The sequence below is a fragment of the Neovison vison genome, chromosome 3, assembly GCF_020171115.1.
Source record: "Neovison vison isolate M4711 chromosome 3, ASM_NN_V1, whole genome shotgun sequence".
Lineage (NCBI taxonomy): Eukaryota > Metazoa > Chordata > Mammalia > Carnivora > Mustelidae > Neogale > Neogale vison.
The window spans coordinates 215,297,158-215,313,530 of record NC_058093.1 but is presented as its reverse complement, the minus strand read 5'-3'; the positions used below and the strand labels follow the sequence as shown (position 1 = coordinate 215,313,530).

The following is a 16,373-nucleotide window of genomic DNA, read 5'->3' as shown; positions in this document are numbered from 1 at the left end:
ACAAACTGTCTGTGTCATATTCTCCTCCAGCGCCAGTAGGCCTGTAAGCAGAGCAGTGAGCAGATGAGACAATGGTACCCACACATGTGATCCCCAGTGTTCCCTCTCCTCTACCCTCCAGGCAGGCTTTGTATAGGGAGATTCATGAATGAATTGAGGTCTGACAGGACTAGGCTGCCCTGCTTGTCTGTGTGGGTATGACTCACACAGAGGGTCTGGGTAGATGGAAAGACAGAGACTTTCATTTCCATATCCTGGTCACTCTGCTATATTTTTACCTAATTGCCCAGGATTTGAACCCAGAAATTCCAAGCTCAGCTGAGCTCCTGAAGCCCTGGACCAAGGCAGCTGAGATACTGAGTGGAGCACAGAAGGACAGTGGACACTGTGAAGTCACCTACATCCCCTCTTCTGAGATCACTCACCCACCCACCCCTGTGGGAGGCCCTAAAGGCTTACAAGGGATCTCATCACAAGGAGGTGCTATCCTTCAACAATCTTACTCCCCAAGTTTCTGCTTCTTTTCAGAGAGGTTCAAATGAAGACGGCCATAGTCCAAGATCCCAAGAGCTTGCCCAGGTTCAGATGTCCTGAAAAGTCCCAGATTTATAGCTCCCGACAGGAGGGAGACATCACCTGGTATCTCACTGTGGATCTCTTCTCCTTCTGCCCAGGCTGACCTCCCCAGATACTTCCGAATTTCCTGCACAAGCACTTCTCCTTCTCAGACTCTGCTTCCAGGAACCCAGGACATGAACAAAGAGTCCTGAAACAATGAGCACCTCACCTGGGAAATTCAGGTCCTCTCTCTCTCCACTAGTGTCCCCAGGGACCCCCAACATGGTCCTCAGGGACCTAAGGAGGCCAAAGTATCCCCACAAAGCTGGGGTTTCTCAACTAATCACCAATGTGCTTGTCCAATCCCCAGACAAATCAGACTGTTCCTATTATGTTTATACACTGAAAGAAGATCCAGAACACTAGGTATTCTGAGTTCTGATGGATAGTTGAAGAGTCACATCCATCTTGATGGTGAAAGGGGGATGATGGGGCAGATGCTGCTACCAACAGAGTAGCCAGAAGAAACACAAACATGGGGGTGAGACAAACAATGGGTCCTTCTTCACTTCCACCCCATATATGCACAGGAATCTCCAATTATCCCCACCCTTCCCAGACATATGGACAAAAATTCTGTGAAACACAGCTCAGCCTGTCAACAGTGATACTTAATAAGACACCACAGTCACCGTTCATCCACATGAAATCTTACAAGTTCCCCATTAACCTAAACACCAAGTAAAGAGAATGTAGGCAACCTTGTTTCCACCTAACATGATAAAATTCTCCAGGAAACAATTACAAACACGCTCACCCTTTCCTCACAAGAGGATATAAAACACAACTTTGTCTCCTAATGATCTTTTTGTCCCAACTGATTTGATATCCTACAATTTCAATATTGAGATATAGCATTCACTATTGGCAATAACTCTCTGTTAGAAGATAATGGGGTGAAACATGAGAACAAAACAGAAACACATGATGAAAATATATCCAAACATATTTATGTCAACATAAAGAAGACACATGCTACTTTTATCTGGCTCATTTATGCCTCTACAGTGTGGTCAGTGTGGTGTCTATAATTACCTTCTTCACTGCTCACTCCATATTCCCCTTCCCTCAGCAAATACCAAACCTTCATTCTGGAAGAAAAGTCCATTATCTGACCCGCTGCATTAGGTTGTGGTGAATTGATAACTGTAATCACAGTCCTGGGGTATGCTAGGGGATCTCCTAAATCCCTATGTTCCTGTTTATCCCGATTGTCTTGTAAACATACAATTGCTTCACAATAGTCATCATGACACACCCAGAAGTGCCCCTAGTTTGAGTGCCTGAAGGAGGAGTCAGAAGGACCCATGACACACTCTTCACAACCAGAGCAGGGCAGTCACATCCAACCCTCCTGCCTTGGTCAGGATCTGCTCAAAATATCCCAGGGTCTGAATCCAGCACACGTGACCTCCACTCCTGGACTCACCTCATTGTCCTCTGTTTTCTTGAGAAACTAGCCTCTCTGGGTACTCACTTCACCTACTGTGAAATGGGGAAATTTCTACTGATATGAGAAACATTCTTCATTAAGTTAATGTCATAAAACATTGAAGAACTTAACTTATTAGGCAAATGCAGTGGGGTCCCAGTGAGTTTGCCTTGGTGTTGAACTCTCCTGTCTGCCTCTCTGGGCACACAAGGAAAAGCTTTCAGCTGTTCTGTAAACTACATCACATGCAATTTTACCCAAGCCCAAATTAGCAGATTCCCGATTGCACCAAACTACAGACAGAGTAGTTTAAAATCCTCCCACACCAATCTCCACGGGATGTGAGTTGTAATAAAATTAATAGTAGGGCGTCTTCTGCTCCAGTAGAGATCCAGACATGTATAATTCTGATCTCAGGCTGATTTCGTGAGAGATTGGAGATCTTTGGAAGCCCCATTTGGAATCTCCAAACCCAGCAGATTCCTGCCATGCTTCTCCAGAGGAGAAAAAATGTTTCCTGACTTACAAGAAAATGCAGTAAAGGACCACATGGCATAGGCTGATTTCTTGAAGCACAGACCTACCTTTGAAAACACAACTAGGGGTGAAGTGGCGGGGGGGTGGGAGGTTGGGGTACCAGGTGGTGGTATTATAGAGGGCACGGCTTGCATGGAGCACTGGGTGTGGTGAAAAAATAATGAATACTGTTTTTCTGAAAATAAATAAATTGGAAAAAAAAAGAAAACACAACTAGGGGGAGGAGTCAAGATGGCGGAGAAGTAGCAGGCTGAGACTACCTCAGCTAGCAGGAGATCAGCTACATAGCTTATCTAAAGATTGCAAACACCTACAAATCCATCGGCAGATTGAAGAGAAGAAGAACAGCAATTCTAGAAACAGAAAAACAACCACTTTCTGAAAGGTAGGACTGGCGGAGAAGTGAGTCCAAAGCGACGGGAAGATAGACCCCAGGGGGAGGGGCCGGCTCCCGGCAAGCGGTGGAGCAACGGAGCACAAAATCAGGACTTTTAAAAGTCTGTTCCACTGAGGGACATCGCTCCGGAGGCTAAACCGGGGCGAAGGCCACGCACGGTCGGCGTGGCCTCAGGTCCCGCGGGGTCACAGAAGGATCGGGGGTGTCTGAGTGTCGCAGAGCTTGCGGATATTGGAGCGGGAAAGCCGGCTGCAGAGACAGAGCCGACAGTAAGCTCGCAGCTCGGAGTTGCCTTGAACCGGTCGCAATCTCTGTGAGCTCGGAGCGCGGCCGGAGTTTAGGCAGACGCGAGTTACTAGGAGCTGTTCGCTGAGGGCGCACTGGGGAGCGGGGCCCCGGGCTCTCGGCTCCTCCGGGCCGGAGACCAGGAGGCCGCCATTTGTATTCCCGTCTTCCGGAACTCTACGGAAAGCGCTCAGGTAACAAAATCTCCTGAAAGCAAAGCCGATCAGATCACTCAGCCCGGCCCCTGGTAAGGGCGGTGTAATTCCGCCTGGGGCAAAGACACTTGAGAATCACTACAAAAGGCCCCTCCCCCAGAAGATCAACAAGAAATCCAGGCAAGACCAAGTTCACCTACCAAGAAGTGCAGTTTCAATACCAAGGAGAGAGCAGCAGAATTCCAGAGGAGGAGAAAACAAAAAACGGAACTCATGGCTTTCTGCCTGTGATTTTTTAGTCTTGCAGTTAATTTAATTTTTTTCTTTTTCATTTTTTTTCTCTTCTTCTGCTAAAATTTTTTATAACTTTTACCCTTTTCTTTTTTAACGTTTTTTAACTAGATTATCTAATATATATATTTTTCTTTTTTATACTTTTCTTTATTCATTTTCTTTTTTTTAATTCTTTTTCTTTCTTTCTTTCTTTTTGAACCTCTTTTTATCCCCAAATCAGAAGAGATCCTAATCTCTTCAATCTTTTTTTTTCTTAATTCTTTTTTAAATTCTTGATTGAATTTTTAATTTAATCTCTTTTTTTTAATTCTTTTTTTTCTTTTTTTTCTTCCTTTCTTTTTGAACCTCTTTTTATCCCCAAATCAGAAGAGATCCCAATCAGAAGAGATTGGGAGATCCCAATCAAAGGAGATCCCAATCAGAGGAGATCCCTCACCCAATCGTGAGGGGGGAGAAATCCATCCCTCACCCAATCGTGAGGGGGAAGAAATCCCCCCTCACGATTTGGGATCTCTTCTGATTTGGTTAAAGCATATTTTCCTGGGATTGTTGCCACCCTTTTAGTATTTTACTTGCTCCTTCATATACTCTTAGCTGGACAAAATGACAAGGCGGAAAAATTCACAACAAAAAAAAGAACAAGAGGCAGTACCGAAGGCTAGGGACCTAATCAATACAGACATTGGTAATATGTCAGATCTAGAGTTCAAAATGACAATTCTCAAGGTTATAGACGGGATTGAAAAAGGCATGGAAGATATTAGAGAAACACTCTCCAGAGATATAAAAGCCCTTTCTGGAGAAATAAAAGAACTAAAATCTAACCAAGTTGAAATCAAAAAAGCTATTAATGAAGTTCAATCAAAAATGGAGGCTCTCACTGCTAGGATAAATGAGGCAGAAGAAAGAATTAGCGATATAGAAGACCAAATGACAGAGAATAAAGAAGCTGAGCAAAAGAGGGACAAACAGCTACTGGACCATGAGGGGAGAATTCGAGAGATAAGTGACACCATAAGACGAAACAACATTAGAATAATTGGGATTCCAGAAGAAGAAGAAAGAGAGAGGGGAGCAGAAGGTATACTGGAGAGAATTATTGGGGAGAATTTCCCCAATATGGCAAAGGGAACGAGCATCAAAATTCAGGAGGTTCAGAGAACACCCCTCAAAATCAATAAGAATAGGCCCACACCCCATCACCTAATAGTAAAATTTACAAGCCTTAGTAACAAAGAGAAAATCCTGAAAGCAGCCCGGGAAAAGAAGTCTGTAACATACAATGGTAAAAGTATTAGACTGGCAGCTGACTTATCCACAGAGACCTGGCAGGCCAGAAAGAGCTGGCATGATATTTTCAGAGCACTAAACGAGAAAAACATGCAGCCAAGAATACTATATCCAGCTAGGCTATCATTGAAAATAGAAGGAGAGATTAAAAGCTTCCAGGACAAACAAAAACTGAAAGAATTTGCAAACACCAAACCAGCTCTACAGGAAATACTGAAAGGGGTCCTCTAAGCAAAGAGAGAGCCTACAAGTGGTAGATCAGAAAGGAACAGAGACAATATACAGTAACAGTCACCTTACAGGCAATACAATGGCACTAAAATCATATCTCTCAATAGTTACCCTGAATGTGAATGGGCTAAATGCCCCAATCAAAAGACACAGGGTATCAGAATGGATAAAAAAACAAAACCCATCTATATGTTGCCTCCAAGAAACTCATTTTAAACCCAAAGACACCTCCAGACTTAAAGTGAGGGGGTGGAAAAGAATTTACCATGCTAATGGACATCAGAAAAAAGCAGGAGTGGCAATCCTTATATCAGATCAATTAGATTTTAAGCCAAAGACTATAATAAGAGATGAGGAAGGACACTATATCATACTCAAAGGGTCTGTCCAACAAGAAGATCTAACAATTTTAAATATCTATGCCCCCAACGTGGGCGCAGCCAACTATATAAACCAATTAATAACAAAATCAAAGAAACACATCAACAATAATACAATAATAGTAGGGGACTTTAACCCTCCCCTCACTGAAATGGACAGATCATCCAAGCAAAAGATCAACAGGGAAATAAAGGCCTTAAATGATACACTGGATGAGATGGACATCACAGATATATTCAGAACATTTCATCCCAAAGCAACAGAATACACATTCTTCTCTAGTGCACATGGAACATTCTCCAGAATAGATCACATCCTCGGTCCTAAATCAGGACTCAACCAGTATCAAAAGATTGGGATCATTCCCTGCATATTTTCAGACCACAATGCTCTGAAGCAAGAACTCAACCACAAGAGGAAGTTTGGAAGGAACACAAATACATGGAGACTAAACAGCATGCTTCTAAAGAATGAATGGGTCAAACGGGAAATTAAAGAAGAATTGAAAAAAATCATGGAAACAAATGATAATGAAAATACAACGGTTCAAAATCTGTGGGACACAACAAAGGCAGTCCTGAGAGGAAAATATATAGCGGTACAAGCTTTTCTCAAGAAACAAGAAAGGTCTCAGGTACACAGCCTAACCCTACACCTAAAGGAGCTGGAGAAAGAACAAGAAAGAAACCCTAAGCCCAGCAGGAGAAGAGAAATCATAAAGATCAGAGCAGAAATCAATGAAATAGAAACCAAAAAAACAATAGAACAAATCAACGAAACTAGGAGCTGGTTCTTTGAAAGAATTAATAAAATTGATAAACCCTTGGCCAGACTTATCAAGAAGAAAAGAGAAAGGACCCAAATAAATAAAATCAAGAATGAAAGAGGAGAGATCACAACTAACACCAAAGAAATACAAACTATTATAAGAACATACTATGAGCAACTCTACGCCAACAAATTTGACAATCTGGAAGAAATGGATGCATTCCTAGAAACATATAAACTACCAAAATTGAACCAGGAAGAAATAGAAAGCCTGAACAGACCCATAACCAGTAAGGAGATTGAAACAGTCATTAAAAATCTCCAAACAAACAAAAGCCCAGGGCCAGATGGCTTCCCGGGGGAATTCTACCAAACATTTAAAGAAGAACTAATTCCTATTCTCCTGAAACTGTTCCAAAAAATAGAAATGGAAGGAAAACTCCCAAACTCATTTTATGAGGCCAGCATCACCTTGATCCCAAAACCAGACAAGGATCCCATCAAAAAAGAGAGCTATAGACCAATATCCTTGATGAACACAGATGCGAAAATTCTCACCAAAATACTAGCCAATGGGATTCAACAGTACATTAAAAGGATTATTCACCACGACCAAGTGGGATTTATCCCAGGGCTGCAAGGTTGGTTCAACATCCGCAAATCAGTCAATGTGATACAACACATCAATAAAAGAAAGAACAAGAACCATATGATACTCTCAATAGATGCTGAAAAAGCATTTGACAAAGTACAGCATCCCTTCCTGATCAAAACTCTTCAAAGTGTAGGGATAGAGGGCACATACCTCAATATCATCAAAGCCATCTATGAAAAACCCACTGCAAATATCATTCTCAATGGAGAAAAACTGAAAGCTTTTCCACTAAGGTCAGGAACGCGGCAGGGATGTCCATTATCACCACTGCTATTCAACATAGTACTAGAAGTCCTAGCCTCAGCAATCAGACAACAAAAGGAAATTAAAGGCATCCAAATCGGCAAAGAAGAAGTCAAATTATCACTCTTCGCAGATGATATGATACTCTATGTGGAAAACCCAAAAGACTCCACTCCAAAACTGCTAGAACTTGTACAGGAATTCAGTAAAGTGTCAGGATATAAGATCAATGCACAGAAATCAGTTGCATTTCTCTACACCAACAACAAGACAGAAGAAAGAGAAATTAAGGAGTCATTCCCATTTACAATTGCACCCCAAACCATAAGATACCTAGGAATAAGCCTAACCAAAGAGGCACAGAATCTATACTCAGAAAACTATAAAGTACTCATGAAAGAAATTGAGGAAGACACAAAGAAATGGAAAAATGTTCCATGCTCCTGGATTGGAAGAATAAATATTGTGAAAATGTCTATGCTACCTAAAGCAATCTACACATTTAATGCAATCCCTATCAAAGTACCATCCATCTTTTTCAAAGAAACGGAACAAATAATTTTAAAATTTATATGGAACCAGAAAAGACCTCGAATAGCCAAAGGGATATTGAAAAAGAAAGCCAAAGTTGGTGGCATCACAATTCCAGACTTCAAGCTTTATTACAAAGCTGTCATCATCAAGACAGCATGGTACTGGCACAAAAACAGACACATAGACCAATGGAACAGAATAGAGAGCCCAGAAATAGACCCTCAACTCTATGGTCAACTAATCTTCGACAAAGGAGGAAAGAATGTCCAATGGAAAAAAGACAGCCTCTTCAATAAATGGTGCTGGGAAAATTGGACAGCCACGTGCAGAAAAATGAAATTGGACCATTTCCTTACACCACACACAAAAATAGATTCAAAATGGATTAAGGACCTCAATGTGAGAAAGGAATCCATCAAAATCCTTGAGGAGAACACAGGCAGCAACCTCTTCGACCTCAGCCGCAGCAACATCTTCCTAGGAACATCGCCAAAGGCAAGGGAAGCAAAGGCAAAAATGAACTTTTGGGATTTCATCAAAATCAAAAGCTTTTGCACAGCAAAGGAAACAGTTAACAAAACCAAAAGACAGCTGACAGAATGGGAGAAGATATTTGCAAACGACATATCAGATAAAGGACTAGTGTCCAAAATCTATAAAGAACTTAACAAACTCAACACCCAAAGAACAAATAATCCAATCAAGAAATGGGCAGAGGACATGAACAGACGTTTCTGCCAAGAAGACATCCAGATGGCCAACAGACACATGAAAAAGTGCTCCATATCACTCGGCATCAGGGAAATACAAATCAAAACCACAATGAGATATCACCTCACACCAGTCAGAATGGCTAAAATCAACAAGTCAGGAAATGACAGATGCTGGCGAGGATGCGGAGAAAGGGGAACCCTCCTACACTGTTGGTGGGAATGCAAGCTGGTGCAACCACTCTGGAAAACAGCATGGAGGTTCCTCAAAATGTTGAAAATAGAACTGCCCTATGACCCAGCAATTGCACTACTGGGAATTTACCCTAAAGATACAAACGTAGTGATCCAAAGGGGCACGTGCACCCGAATGTTTATAGCAGCAATGTCCACAATAGCCAAACTATGGAAAGAACCTAGATGTCCATCAACAGATGAATGGATCAAGAAGATGTGGTATATATACACAATGGAATACTATGCAGCCATCAAAAGAAACGAAATCTTGCCATTTGCGACAACATGGATGGAACTAGAGCGTATCATGCTTAGCGAAATAAGTCAAGCGGAGAAAGACAAATATCATATGATCTCCCTGATGTGAGGAAGTGGTGATGCAACATGGGGGCTTAAGTGGGTAGGAGAAGAATCCATGAAACAAGATGGTATAGGGAGGGAGACAAACCATAAGTGACTCTTAATCTCACGAAACAAACTGTGGGTTGCTGGGGGGAGGGGGGTTGGGAGAAGGGGGGTAGGGTTATGGACATTGGGGAGGGTATGTGCTTTTGGGTAAATTGGAAGGGGAGATGAACCATGAGAGACTATGGACTCTGAAAAACAATCTGAGGGGTTTGAAGTGGTGGGGGAGTGGGAGGTTGGGGTACCAGGTGATGGGTATTATAGAGGGCACAGCTTGCATGGAGCACTGGGTGTGGTGAAAAAATAATGAATACTGTTTTTCTGAAAATAAATAAATTGGAAAAAAATTAATAGTAGCAAAAGTAGCCGTAATTAGAGTAAATTTTTGCCTGTTCAACTGAACTTAGCACCAGAAGCATCACCTGTCACTCTGATGACCCAACTACGTGGATAGGGATTCAGGAAGCATCAGTCCTGATTCCTAAAAACACAAGAACCTGGTGGCTGTGGGACATCACACAGGATTGTCTGGACACTGACCCTTTTCAAATGCACTACACTGTAGCCTGCACTCTCCTATCTGAAATAAGACAATGGGCTCTCCAGGACATTACAACCCTGGGACAAGTACAGGAATCGCACCTGCCCTGCCCTCTGCACCTTGTATGTGACCTTCTATGCTAGGCCGAGGACGGCAGAGTGGTGGCTGCCTGTGGAAGCGGGGAAATCCAGGTCCACACCCTTTCTCAGGTGACAGGTGCTGTGGGGTGATCCACAGGAGGGAAGCACCAGCCTGAGTCCTCCTCCACCAGCAGGGGGCAGCAGAGCAGCATCAAGAACCACAGGACAGAGGCTGAGGCTGCCAAGGGAGGAGACTTACAGAGATGGCAGGCCTGGGGGTCAGCGGGTTGTCTGTGGTTCAGTCCTCAGAGGCTTTCAGGATGAGCCATCCTAACTCCACAGGCTGCAAGGACCATGCTCTCAGGGTCAGACACATAGTGTCACCCAGGACACTGACAAGAGTCCTGAAACAGTGAGCACCTCACCTGGGAAATTCAGGTCCCCTCTCTCTCCACCAGTGTTCCCAGGGACTGACTCCCCTCTGCTGGGCACAACCAGAGACATCCGATGACTCACACTCTGCCTCTCCTTCCCCAACTCCACCCCAACTCAGACCTGGGGCTGCAGCTCCTTTTTTCAGACCATCGCAGGAGGCAGGAGACAGAGAACTTAGGGTCCCTGGTCCCTGGAAGAAGCATCAACTGCCTCCTTATGAGACTGTCTCCAGAGCGACGTGACTTTCATGGCTGCAGGGACCATGCATCACGCCCTTGAGCTACAGCATATGGGAACATGTGATTGTGTGGATCCTTACAAAATCACAAACCTTGAAGTTGTTTCTCTTGTATTTTCATATGTTCCCATGAAACATTGATGAAAAAAACGAAAAGGAATGAAATGGCTGACAATGCCAATTGCTACTCTGCTGTGGGATAGGAGCTGTCAGAGAGACAGCAGCATTACATTTAAATAGACTAGAAATCCTGATGAATCTCCAGCAACAGGTGGTTGTTTAACAGGTAAGCACCCACTTTTGGAAGTGATGAACAAACCTCAGAATGAGAGTTTCCCATTCTAACGACATGCCAAGGACGGGATCATAGTGTCTGTGGGGGATGCAGAGGGGAACTGAAGCAGCAGGAGGAAGGTACGGAAGCCACAGGACCACCTTTCCCTGAATCAGGTGTTGTCTGCATGTCCCAGAGGAACCAGGTCAGCCCCATGGCCAGGCTCCTGCAAGGCCCTGAGCCAGCCCCGGACAAACCCCAGTCATATGGGATCCCAGCAGGAGTCTTGGGTTATAGGACAGACTCTGTCTGTCTGGGGGACTTGAGACAGTCCTCAGGGGAGGAGAATCAGACACTCCAGGAGAAGAAAGCACCTGGCTGAGGCCCGTCTCTGACTGCTGTGATAACAGATAATAAAGCAAGTGGAAGGATCCCAGCCATGCTGGTGTTATGGGGAAATCAGACTTCTTATGGGTGACTGCATTAGTTTGCTAGGGCTGGGAGAAAACTGCCCCACAAACTGGGGGGGAGGAGCTGAGAACAGAAATGTATTGTCTCACAGTTCTGGAGGTCAGCAGTCTGAGACCAAGGCACCGACAGATTGCTTGTTGATTTGTAGGCTGTGAAGGAAAATCTGTTTCATCTTCTCTCTTACAGCACCTGGTAGTTCTCTGGCAATTTTTGGCATTCCTGGTCTTACAGATTCCTTCTCTAACTTCATAGGGTGGCCTCCCCTGTTAGAATCTGTCTCCAAATTTTTGCTCCCATAAGGACCCCAGTCCAATTGGAATAGGGTCCAGCCTACTCCAGTGTGACCTCACCTGAATTTAAGGAATTACATCTGCTATGATCCTATACTGAAATCAGGGTCCAGTGAGAGATACTGGAGGTGAGGACTCAAACATACATTTGGGAACTGTGGGACATAATTCAACCCACAAATATCCCTGCCAGGGCTGGACACTCCCTCCCCTTGGGGGATGCAGCAGGTAGCATGGGTACCACAAAGCTCTCAGGGATCAGGTGGGGCATAACTAACAAACCCAGAAAAATCCCTGACTGTCTCCTAGCTGACCCATCTGTATGTCTGGGCATCCAGGCTCCATCCTTGCCCTCTGATTATCACCACCGTGAGCAAATGTCGGATATCTGGCCTCCATATTCTCCCATGGATGTCAGAAGTGAGACAAGATCTCATCATCATCAGGAGGTGGGGTACAGTACCTGCTGCCTGCCTGATGGGGTTCCCCCAGGACACCAAGAGTATCTGCTTCTCCTCTAGCTGCATGTGTAGGGCCTTCCAATCCCATCTCAGCTCTGTTGTGGACATGACATGTCTAGAGCCTGTTTAATCCCCCATTGCACTTCTCTGACCCCTATAGAGGGATCAGTGTGAGGAGCCCCAGTCCCTCTGCCCGAGTCTCTCTTCCCTCAGTGCTACCAGCCTTAGCTCTGAGGACCATCAGCCCTCCCTTGCACACCCAGGCCTCAGTGCTACACTCTGTGGTCGGGTCAGAGGGCACACACTGACTGGCAACCTATGTAGTTCAGGTTTGTAGTATCTGCAGAACTAGGTTCTCCCTCCCTGAATGAGGACATCACAGGTAGGACCAACTCTAATGAGACAATGGGGATGACATGACACATATCACAAGGTCTGAAGAAGCAGGAAGTAGTTCTGCTCTAGTTCAGCTGGGATATCCTTGATGTCTCTGTTAGGGAACCAGGACCATGTCCCTGGGCCCATGACCCAGTGAGCAGGATGGCAGCCTGAGAGGGTGTGCCCCTTGTGACCTGTGCAAGGGATAGTGCCTCTGAGGGCCTGTGTGTGTGTGAGAGAGAGAGAGAGAGACAGACAGACAGAGAGTCAGAGAAAGAGAGAGAGAGATTTTAGTGTTGCCAGGAAATTTTGCCCATTTTCAATGGTCCAATACCAAGATTTGTTATGTTTCCATAATTTCTCTCCATCCTTTAAACTCCAGTAGCATTTCTTTATATCATGTTTAAAGATAAAGGATACTAAAAGGAGCAGGAGTGAAGGTTTATATGCGCCTACCACATATGAACCATGATCCAAGCACTTCCCAATTATTATTACCAAAAAAAGCATTCTGATTATCACCCCAACTTACAAAAGCAGAAGCTGAGGTAGGTAGGATGTGTAACTTGCCTTAGGTCAAAGCTAGAAAGTGGCCAAACCAGCAGCAAACCAAGGTCTGTTGACCCCGAAATCCATGGTCTTCATCACCAACCTATGGCCTTTTGTGCTTTCAGGCTAAGACATGGACTCTTCTTAATGCTCCAGAACGTTCTGGCTCCTTTTTCAAAAGCAAGTGACAGCTACTGGGGCTTTGCAAATCAGCCCATCCAACAGAAATAACGTTCCAACCATATTCATAATTTAAAATTTTCTAGTGCCACATTTTAAAAAAGAGAAGAAATGAGCAGAACTTGTTTTCATAGTACACTTTGTCTAGATCAATTTCTTGAAAATATTATCACATCAATATGAATTACATATAAAAATATTTTTTACCATATCTTTTATGCTATGTCTTTGAAATCTGCTGGGTACCACAGAACAACAAAACTTTTCTTTTGGGACTACCCACATTTGATAGTACACAGGTTTTTGTGCCTTGTAGGAGCCATGCACAGAGCAGGTTAAATGCATAAGGTTTCCTTAGGGTAACTCTCTCTACAGTATAGACTCAAGCCAATAGGCTGTTTTTCTTTGGGAAACATGGATGGCAACACTATAAAGATTTGAGCACTCTTCAGAACAGAACCTGGGAGGGCATAGACTGGAATAAAGGAGAGAAGGTGATAACCAAAAGGTCTCAGTAGCCTTGGGATGAGGGCAGAGGGAGCATGGTGAGGGGTCGGTGCAGGGAGGGGGATTGGAAGGGCAGGCTCTGGGACATCTCCTGGATTGGAAATTTGACTTACTCATCACTATCATGGCAAAGGAGAAATGAGAAAATCATATAATCTCTCAATGTTAGATTCTTTATTTAAATGACTGGAGGAAAACTGTGCCTTAGTTTTTATTGTGTCTCATTCAGTGGAACCTGTACACACTCACAAAGGATTAGCAGCTACAGAGGCCTCAGAAGTAGTCATTTTGTTAAACTAGCAATACACTTAGGGGGACATTCATCCCAGGACGCCCAGGGGAGCACTGTGGGTCTTGTTTTCAGAACCCAGTAAGTCCAAATCCCCTGGGTTGTGCTCAACTTCAAAGTGTATGACTGATGCTTCCATTGATGATTCTTGTGTAAAATCAACTCTCCACTTTAGAAACCCACACCTGCTCCTACTTCTGACCTCAGGAAATGACCATAATGGGGCTCTTAAGCTCTGTGTGAGCTCTTTTTTGAGCTCACACAGACCAACTGAAGAATGAAAAGTAGATTTGCATCTGATGCCCCTCCTTCCTTGAGCTGCAAAAACAGAGGATAAGATGGGAGTTTGAAAACTTCAGTCCTAGGAGCACAGCCCAAGAGAAGAGTTCTACGAATTTCCTCTCCACCATGGACTGGGTTTCCTTCTACCTCCTGCCCTTTATTATCTCTACAGGTCAGGGTTCTGCCTCTTTGACATTTCCCCCGAAGTACAGTGCCCAGGGAACAACATCCAGTGTCCAGTTCATTCAGCATCGTGCTTGTGTTTTGTGTTTCCAGGTTTCTGTGCTCTGCCTGTGCTGACTCAGCCTCCATCTGCATCTGCCTCCCTGGGAGCCTCTGTCAAGCTCACCTGCACCCTGAGCAGGGAGCACAGCAATTACTATGTTCTCTGGTATCAACAGCAAACAGGAAAGGCCCCTCGGTATTTGATGAAGGTTAATAGTGACGGAAGCCACAGCAAGGGGGATGGGATCCCCAGTCGCTTCTCAGGATCCAGCTCTGGGGTTGACCGCTATTTAACCATCTCCAACATCCAGTCTGAGGATGAGGCTGAGTATCACTGTGGTGAGAGTCATACAATCGATGGTCAATATGGTTAAGCCACAGTGATACACACAAAGGGGAAATGAGGCTAAAACCACCCACTCTGTCTCTTCTCTTCCCCATGGGGACTCGGGGGAGCTGCTGCATCCCCCTCTCCAGGGGCCTGAGACCTTTGACTATCCCTGGAAACCTGCCATCCTGCACAAAATCCCAAGACACCATTACAAAGAGACAGACACGGGGACGAGCTTAGGTCTTTTTGACAACAGAATATGCTCTTTAATTTGCCATACTGCTGGGAAAGACCAGATCAGCCTAGACAGGAAAATGACCATGAGAGAGTAGCTGGTCTGAGATGACCCCATGAGCCATCAGACCCTGTGCATCCAGAACAGGACTCTTCTCAGAGCTTGGACAGAGATCTCCAAGTTCTGCAGTTTACCAAGGAGGTTCGTTGAGTAAACACCATCACTGTAATTTCACCATGAAGCATAATAGGAAATTTGCCAGTGTTGAATGTCCTGAAGGAAACATTTGGTCCATGAGGGAGGTATACCACAGAGTCGTAAGCCCATGGTGGGTGCAGAGCTGGGGTGTAGTAAGAAAGCAGAATACATGTTAGAATGTATCTGCCAGGACCAACATGGAGCATGGCTTGGGTCTCTCCATCGGTACTCAGTTCTCAACTTTTGGTGCCAAGAATGAGTTCACATGACGCCTATAGGACTTTTCCATGTTCTTCCCAGAAACACAGCTACTGGTACAACAGCAAGGCATGGTGAAGGGGGTGCACCAAAGTGATAACTATATTGACTCCCCGGACTCTCTACCCTGTGAGTGATCCATCTCAAATACATATAATGGGTGGGGGGCCAGCTTAGTGGACATGTTGTTATCTCCATAGATTTTCTGGTTATTGAAAAGCAGCATCTTTCGCACACACCCATGCTTCTGTGTTAACATTGGGCATCTGTATTGATCAAGGTAACCCTGGTCCCTGAGCATAGACCTGAGCAGGGTTGGGAGGAATTGTGATGCTAGATCCCAGGAACTCTGGCCTGGTCCCTGTAGCTAGTGATGCAGCTCTGAGATGGAAATTCCAGGAGCCTCCCATAGCCTGAAAACTCCCACGAGGGTAGGAGGAGAGAAGGTGTCTATTTCTCTAGAGACAGAGTAGGCAAGGGTACAAGAGGAGCAGGAGGAGAGGTAAACAGCAAGTCTCAGACTTGCAGTGACTTCTTTAAACTACATGGTGGGCTGAGTCACAGGGAATCACAGGCTCCTCTTACTCACTCCAGTAAAGGATTGCTTTCTACCAAGGGTTTTCAGAGTTTATGTCCCAAAAAAGTATTCCCACGGCTCCCTCTACTGGGATTTTCCTCACCACATACATTATAGTCCAGAAGATGGTAGGGAAATAATATCCAAACCCACACAATGAATAATCCCACCTCCAAAGGACCCACCTGGGGCCTTCTGGTGTGGATGAGTTAGAAGAAAATAACCCAGTAGGCATGGACAGACAGAAAGATGGACAGGCAGTGAAAACAATGAGAGGGAATGGAAAAGGAAAGCAGAAAAGAGCATTGTCTCTTGTGCTGAGATGGTAACCAATCAATGAGGAAGTGACAACTACAAAGAGTTGGTTAAAGGGGTCAAGGTATTCCATTAGTGGAAATTACT

General features: G+C 44.5%; 2 protein-coding genes and 3 gene segments (V, D, J or C); all 5 read left to right on the top strand.

Annotated features, from left to right (window-relative positions):
- Window positions 1–16,373, top strand: part of LOC122903648 — a 369,147-nt gene that overhangs the window by 137,010 nt on the left and 215,764 nt on the right.
- LOC122903647 overlaps window positions 1–16,373 on the top strand; it is a 267,632-nt gene that overhangs the window by 39,532 nt on the left and 211,727 nt on the right.
- The window catches only part of LOC122903653 (immunoglobulin lambda-1 light chain-like), a 591,711-nt gene that overhangs the window by 377,783 nt on the left and 197,555 nt on the right, over window positions 1–16,373 (top strand). The gene's annotated exons all lie outside the window — the stretch shown is intronic.
- Window positions 1–16,373, top strand: part of LOC122903652 (immunoglobulin lambda-1 light chain-like) — a 1,198,107-nt gene that overhangs the window by 994,728 nt on the left and 187,006 nt on the right. The window lies entirely within an intron of this gene.
- LOC122903651 overlaps window positions 14,216–16,373 on the top strand; it is a 194,426-nt gene continuing 192,268 nt past the window's right edge. Inside the window, 2 exon segments of the V gene segment in view lie at window positions 14,216–14,319; window positions 14,424–14,741. Coding sequence covers window positions 14,274–14,319; window positions 14,424–14,741 — 364 coding nt within the window.